At 43.8% G+C, this 7,257-nt stretch overlaps 1 protein-coding gene across 7 annotated transcripts in view; it reads left to right on the top strand.

Annotated features, from left to right (window-relative positions):
- The window catches only part of FGF1 (fibroblast growth factor 1), an 87,446-nt gene that overhangs the window by 65,906 nt on the left and 14,283 nt on the right, over positions 1-7,257 (top strand). For all 7 annotated transcript variants that reach the window (XM_023534926.1, XM_011367453.2, XM_023534925.1 and 4 more), the window contains one exon: positions 312-514. In XM_023534926.1, the coding sequence (XP_023390694.1) occupies positions 346-514 (169 nt within the window). In that variant the 5' untranslated portion in view covers positions 312-345. The remainder of the gene's footprint in view (positions 1-311; positions 515-7,257) is intronic.

The following is a 7,257-nucleotide window of genomic DNA, read 5'->3' as shown; positions in this document are numbered from 1 at the left end:
TTAATTTGAGGATGTGTGTGGATCAGAAGGAGGGACCGATCCATTTTTTTTTTTCTCCCCCTTGGCCAAATGATTAAATTTAAAGTTCTAAAAAACTCACAGCTCGATCCAAAGCTGTGTCCAATTGGGAAGTGAGAAGTGCCCTGACAATCCCTCTCAGGCTAGGGCCCATGACTGTGGGCATCACCTGGGCAGTCTGTGGTTCCCAGCCAAAAAGAGTCCTGTGCCTCAAGGCTCTCCTTCCCTCCCTGAGAGTGTACGTTGCCTCTTTGCTGGAAGAACATTCTACAGGTTTGTTTAACCTCTTACAGCCTTGAAAGCACCATAACCAGCCGCTGCTGAGCCATGGCCGAGGGGGAAGTCACGACGTTCACGGCCCTGACCGAGAGGTTTAACCTGCCTCCAGGGAATTACAAGAAGCCCAAACTTCTCTACTGCAGCAACGGGGGCCACTTCCTGAGGATCCTCCCAGATGGCACAGTGGATGGGACAAGGGACAAGAGCGACCAGCACAGTAAGCACCCATGTCTCTTGTAGCTCTTCGCCTTTCTGGTGTCTTCCTTAGTCAAGGAGGGGAGAAGGGATGTTATCTAAGCACTGGGAGCCTCTTCTTCAGGGTTCTGTTCAAGCATGACACTCACGGGCAGGGCAATGTAAACGTGGAATGGGTCTGAGTATGGAAAATAGAGAGTCGTGAGGGCCACAGCCTGCCTAAAAGGGACTCGTGACTTACACAGCTGCTTTGAGAGCAGATGTGGCTGCCAGTGTTCGGTTGTTCCTGATTTCTGCAACTAGTGGAAAGTCTGGTCAGGGCCCTGTTTGCTCCATGATGGGAAGAGCCATATGGCAGGGACAGTAAATCTTGCACAAAGACGTGGGCTCAGGTTCAAGGTAAATGACTCTCCAGGTTACATTTCCACTGGGCTTGATTTGTGAAATCCTAGTTCACAATCATAGTCCTACACATCATAAACTATGCAGCTTTCACTCTGCATATCAGGCAGACATGATTATGGTGATCTGAGGGGTCAAGTCATTCTCCAGACCTTAGAGAAACTGGAGAGCAGGAGCAATTTGAGCCAAAAGGTGAGCATCTCTTCTGGGCTTTCCTGCCAGCCCAGGTCTCAGATGGTGTTGATAAATGGAGGTATAACTTTGGAAAAAATAATCTTCTTGACTCTCTAGGAATAAAAACGTCTTCTTTCTGCTTTAGTACTTCTGGTGTTGGTGTATGTTGATATTAGGTGCCTGGGTCCTACCGTGGTATTATTAGGAATCCCCTGAGTTACCACCTAGTCATTAGATGTTGTAGAGAAGGCGAGGTCAGATCTGGTCCCTATTAAGAGGGTCTAAAGAGTCAAACATCGCAAATCAAGAGAAGGAAAATGTGGATAAAATCAGGAGATGCAGAAAAGCACTGATAGAAAGTAAAGTTCTGTAAGATGACTTTAAAATGGAATGCAAACCATTGGCCTTGATATGATGTTTTATATATCAGATAATCTTAATTATTCATGGGCTATGGACCACAAGTAGCAGGCTCTAAGTACAAATGGCCACCACTTGGCGCTCACCTTCTACCCTCAGATGCACAGGTAGTGGGGATGGAAGCTAGTGTTTCTGAACCAGGTAGCATTGCCCCTCCTTCCTACCCACCTTGCAGATCTTTGAAGTGAGGAGAAGGAAGGCTGAGATTGGGGCTTGCAGGGTTAGATTTTTGGGGCCTTGTTTTGATGGCTTGTGATCAAATAGGCTTTCTGGATAACTTATACTGGCAAAAAAACTAGTATATCAAAAGTACAAAAACAAAATTTACTGCATATAAATGGTCTTAGATTTCAGTCTACTGTGTCAGGCAAGCCATACAATTTGTGTGATCTGCCCCACACAACACAAGAGGAACAAGCTTTAATTTCTTTAAGGTTTTAAATGTTTCTAATAAGTTTTACCGATTTTCCGAACCAATGGGAATGCTCTCTGGTCCTCAGAGTCTCAGGGGAAAGGCAACTTTGGTGAGGTGTTCCTTAGGGTTAAGCTGGCTCTTCCAGAAGAGCTTGAATTCTAGGGTAACAAGAGGCTACAATTACAATTTCCCAGCACTAGAATTTCTTATCAAATGATATATGGTTTCACTGTTGTCATTCCAACATCAACACACAGACTGCACTCTGAGTAGGTGACATTGGGATAGCTTTTGAGCAGTACTTCTGATTCGGCTACCTAAGAGGCCAAGAACCCTTGGGATGTAGCATAAGGTAGCCTTGGGAGGTGGAGGATGAGAAGGTCTGTGTCCAAGTAATGTTAGATTAATTATTAGCCATGTGAACTTGGGCAAGTTACTCAACCTTTCTGGCCTCACTTTTAAAATACTCCTACTCGCTTCACATGTTCCTTGAGAGGATTAAACGAGATAATGTCATGAAACTTCTTAGCATAGTCCCTTGGCCCAGAGTACCATATCAGCACATGTTGATTAATATTGCTATTGTCATCGTCATCATCAAGATTTCCATATATTCAAATCGGCATATGGAAATATAGCATAACACTTAAGGACCTTCCCTAGTCTTTTCTCTTCGAAAATACTGCTTTCCAGGAAAGTCAGGGGTCTAGCTTTAGGTTTTGATTCAATACCTCTCTGACAACATTTAGAGTTGTCGTATTAGTCTATTTACTTATTCTAGAACAAAGAACAAGCGTCAAGGAAGACAGAAACCAGAGTAAGTGGGGTGAGTAAGCAGAAATCCATCTCTGCACCTGTTGGTGCCAGAACTGGATCATCCACAGAACCTCTGCAGAGCCAGGGGCCCGAGATTTAGAAACAAAAAGCTTGAGTTTATATTCCTGCCTGCCACCTTCTAACTGGAGCAGCACTGGCCAGCTGCCATTCTCTCTATTTTGAATAAAAATATTCTGCAGAAGCAGCCTCAGACCCCCAGCCCCATGACCCTCCAATCTTCCTCTTCCATCTGGAACTTTAGATGTCTCCACGGTCCCCAGATGTCTTGTCTTGGGGAAAATACTGAGCCTCCATTTCCTCACCTGTAGAATGGGACTCATAACACTGCCTTGCGGGCTTTTACAAGGCTGAAAACGCATGAGATCCTGCAGCAGAGAGGACTCCCTGGATTGAATGTGCCCACCGAGTGTGGTTCTGTCGCCCTCTTCTGCCCGGTGGCAGTACTGCTACAACCCTTCTGAATTTCAATGATTATTCTACAGAATCAACTTGGACAGGCATGGAGTGGATGATCCTGGCTAGCTGACAGAACAGTCTGACAAGGGGATGGTTGCTATTCCATGATCATTAGTTTGAGCATGACTAGAGGCTGTGGTCACAGGTAGAGAGCCATACTCTAAGACTTCCTTCAGGAAGAATTATGTCTAAAAGCCAATCAAATATTTAAATAAATCTACATAAAGCACATAAGAACTGCATGCCTTCTGGCTCTACAAGGCGAAAAAACAAAAAACAGGACAAAACAAAAAAACTCTTTTCACAGTCAGTCTGCCCTAGGGAAAATTGAGAAGTTTTCAAATTTGTCTTCTTCCTACCTCCAGGAGAAAAGCTCCCAAGCACCTAACACAAAGCCTCTCTTGTAGCAGTATAAACCTGTGATGAATGCTTGTACATAGGTCACTGTAATGCAGGCCTGAGTAACACGTCTCCACTGGTGGGAATTTCTGGTCTGCAGAGAAGACGTTTTGGTTTGCCCCTTTACAATTCCTCATATTACGGTGGCAGGCAGTTCCCACTATGGGCTGTGAGCGTTTGAGCGTCTGCATATTACAAATGCCAGGCAAAAGCAGAGAGTAATCGCTGCAGATTATGAGAAGGGGCACGGGTGCTGGTTGTGGGAAGATTCATGGTGATTCCCACAGCTTTACTTTGGGAGACAGGTAAATGGAGGTGTCATCATGAGAGGGCGGATTCTGGAAGAACAGACACAGGGAAAGATGGCCAGTTCCATTTCAGACACAACATTTAAGGAGTGTACCAGGCAACTCTCTTTGGAGTTGAAATTCCACATTTATTTGTATGATTATTTAATAGTTTTCTCCCTCATAGGCTCTTTGAGGATGGGGACTTTGTCTCCAACAATGCAATTTTTATAGCTAATATATTGCCTAGCACTTGGTATAATGTCTAATAAACATTAATTTGATGAATGAATGAATTAATTATATTAGTAGCAGATAAATCCAAATTCAACAATATATTCAATAAATACCAACTGAGCACCTGGATGTGCCAGGCATTGCACTAGACTCTTTCATTTCTACCTAGCCACAACCCCGTGAGGTTACAAATTATCATCACTCTGCGAATGCTGAGCTAATAGGGCCTGTGACCAGCTGGTAACTAGGAAAGCTTGGCACAGAACCCCAGCTTCTTCTTCCAAGACTAAGGCTCTTTCCATATCCCACTACCACCCCTGATATCAACACTATGACAGTAGTTTTGTCCCACAAACTGATTAAACAAACATACTGGATTCACACATGCTGTCATGTGATGGATGTAGACACAGGTCGCATCACCACTGTTTGTTTACTAGTTCCATGTCTCCTTGGGAAAGTTACTTCTTCTCCATGTACCTCAGTTTCCTCATATTAAAAACAAGGATGACAAAACCATGAACAAAATTAAAAGACAACCCACTGAATAGGAAAATATTTTCGCCAATGATATATCTGATAGTTGATTGTCAACATATATAAGAAACTCATATAACTCAATAACAACAACAACAAAATAAACGTTCTGATCAAAAAATGGGCAGAGGACATGAAAAGACATTTCTCCAAAGAAGACAGATAGATGGCCAACAGACATATGAAAAGATGCTCGACATCACTAATCATCAGGCAAATGCAAATCGAAACCACGAGATACCACCTCACGCCAGTCAGAACGGCTATTATCAAAAAGTCAACAAATATCATGCGTTGGCGAGGATGTATAGAAAAGGGAAGCCTTGTGCACTGTTGGTGGGGCTGCAAGTTAGTGCGGCCACTATGGAAAACAGTATGGAGATTCCTCAAAAAACTAAAAATAGATCTACCATATGACCCGGCAATTCCACTTCTGGGTCTTTATCTGAAGAAAAAGAAAACACCGATTCGAACAGACATATGCATGCCTATGTTCACTGCAGCATTATTTACAACAGCCAAGATATAGAAGGAACCCAGATATCCATCAACAGATGAATGGATAAAGAAGATGTAGCGTATGTACATGCGTGTGCACACACAATGGAATATTACACAGCAATAAAACAATGAAATCTTACCATTTGCCACAGCAGGGATGGATCTAGAGGGTATCATGCTAAGTGAAATAGGTCAGGCAGAGAGACAAATATTGTATGGTTTCACTAATTTGTGGAATCTAAAAAAATAAAATAAAATAAAACAGGACGAAAACAGACACATAGAAACAGAGACCAAAAGGATGGTTACCAGAGGAAAGGGGGGTGGGGGGCTGGGCGAAACAGGTGAAGGGGAATACAGCCAATGACTTTGTGATAAGTTTGCATGGTGACAGATGATTACTAGAATTAGTGGGGTGATTACATTGTAAGGTATAAAAATGTCGAATTACTATATTGTACACCTGAAACTAATATCACTAGTATTGTATACCAACTATACTTAAAGCAAAAAAATTAAATTTAAAAAAAAAAAGCAAGGATGACAAGGGTACCTGTCTCATAAGAAAGCAGAAATTTTAAGAGTGATCATGTTTATAAAAGTGTTAACACACTTCCAGGCATATGAAGAGTGATCGAAAAATGGTGTGTGTCACCTTCACCATCATCCCTAGGCTCCTGGCCTTCTTTCTCTAACCATCTGATCTTTGGCGTCTGTTATGTGAACTGAGGGTGACTTTTCATCTCAGCATCTCGGAAACTGTCTAGGGTTGGCACTCTCAAGGCCTGGTTTGTAGGTCTAACGTGCCTGGGCACTGGCCAGGCAAGCTCTGCCCTGTCTAACTTCTCCGGCAGAGCGAGCTGTCTCAGGCAGAGTGAGAAGGAACTTCATGTCAGATTCCACTCCTGCTGGAGTTTCCTCTCCAGCGATGGAAACCATGACTTATTCCTCGATGGGATTCATAAATAGGAATAATAACTGGAGAATAATAATAAGCTCATGAGCGTCTCAAACCTGCAGCCTCTTCCTGCGGCCTCGTACCCCTTGCCTCCCCAGCACGTAAGAGGCCGTGTGGGGAGCAGGATTACCGGCACCACTCACCACACAAATGGAAATGTTCTGAGCAAAGTGTGCCAATCAAATATTTATAAATCAAACCACATCCTAAAGGCACTAGGAGAGTTGGCTGGTCAAAAGAATGCAACTTCGCAGCCCTTTCTAAAGGGCAGGCTCCTTATCTTCAGTGAAGTCCCTCCCGCCCCTCGTTTTCCAGGTGGTCCAGGCTTCCGTTCTCTGGTTTGCCATGACTCGGCACCTAATGGTCAAGGAACTTTGCTCCCTACCAGCTTGGGCTAAAAGTCAAAACAACTTTTCACATGACTGAGGTGGTCAAACCTAAACCTGGGCCCTGCCGCTGAAGTCGGAGAGCAGGGCAGGTCTTCAGGCAGGAAAGCTCTCCCCAGTGGGGTGTTCTCACCTGGGCCGGAGGTGATGCCAAAGGACTCCCTGCCTTTCTTCCCCACACACCCCTTATCTGATATACAGAAGGGATTTTTCTGGTGAAAGTTTTTTTGTTTTTAAATATCACACAGTCCACGGACTATATCAAAATTTTCCAGGCACCTTTTTCAGACCTTAAAGGAGAAGCAGATGCCTTTACATAGTCTAAGAAAAGTCTTTTTCAGATATGTATGTATTCCAAACCACTGGAATTTTTCTTCCCACAAACTCCTTTTTTTTCTTTGCCGTCTTTCTCTAATGTTTTACGGAGCCTCGCTTGTGGCTCCGTTTTAATTATAAATGCCACTGACATAAAACAACCTCAAGGAGCTCTGACTGAGGCTGACCTCACTTTAGGTAAACACAGCAAAGGACGGGAAGTCTCAACCCAGAATAAACCAGGCACGTAATCTCTTTTGGCCTCTCTTTGGAGAGCAGAGGTGGAAAGCGGGCTTAAAGGCCACCTACTGCTGCAGAAGCAGAACTTCCCTCTGCGCAGTTGTCTCACTAAAGGTACCAGTTGTAATCTTATCTTCAAAAATTCCTAGGGTGGGACAAGAAGATGCCAGTGAGGATGGCTTAGGGCTCGGAAAGGAGGAG

The sequence above is a fragment of the Pteropus vampyrus genome, unplaced genomic scaffold (genome assembly GCF_000151845.1).
Source record: "Pteropus vampyrus isolate Shadow unplaced genomic scaffold, Pvam_2.0 Scaffold134, whole genome shotgun sequence".
NCBI classification, from domain to species: domain Eukaryota; kingdom Metazoa; phylum Chordata; class Mammalia; order Chiroptera; family Pteropodidae; genus Pteropus; species Pteropus vampyrus.
This window is presented reverse-complemented; position numbering and strand designations above follow the sequence as displayed.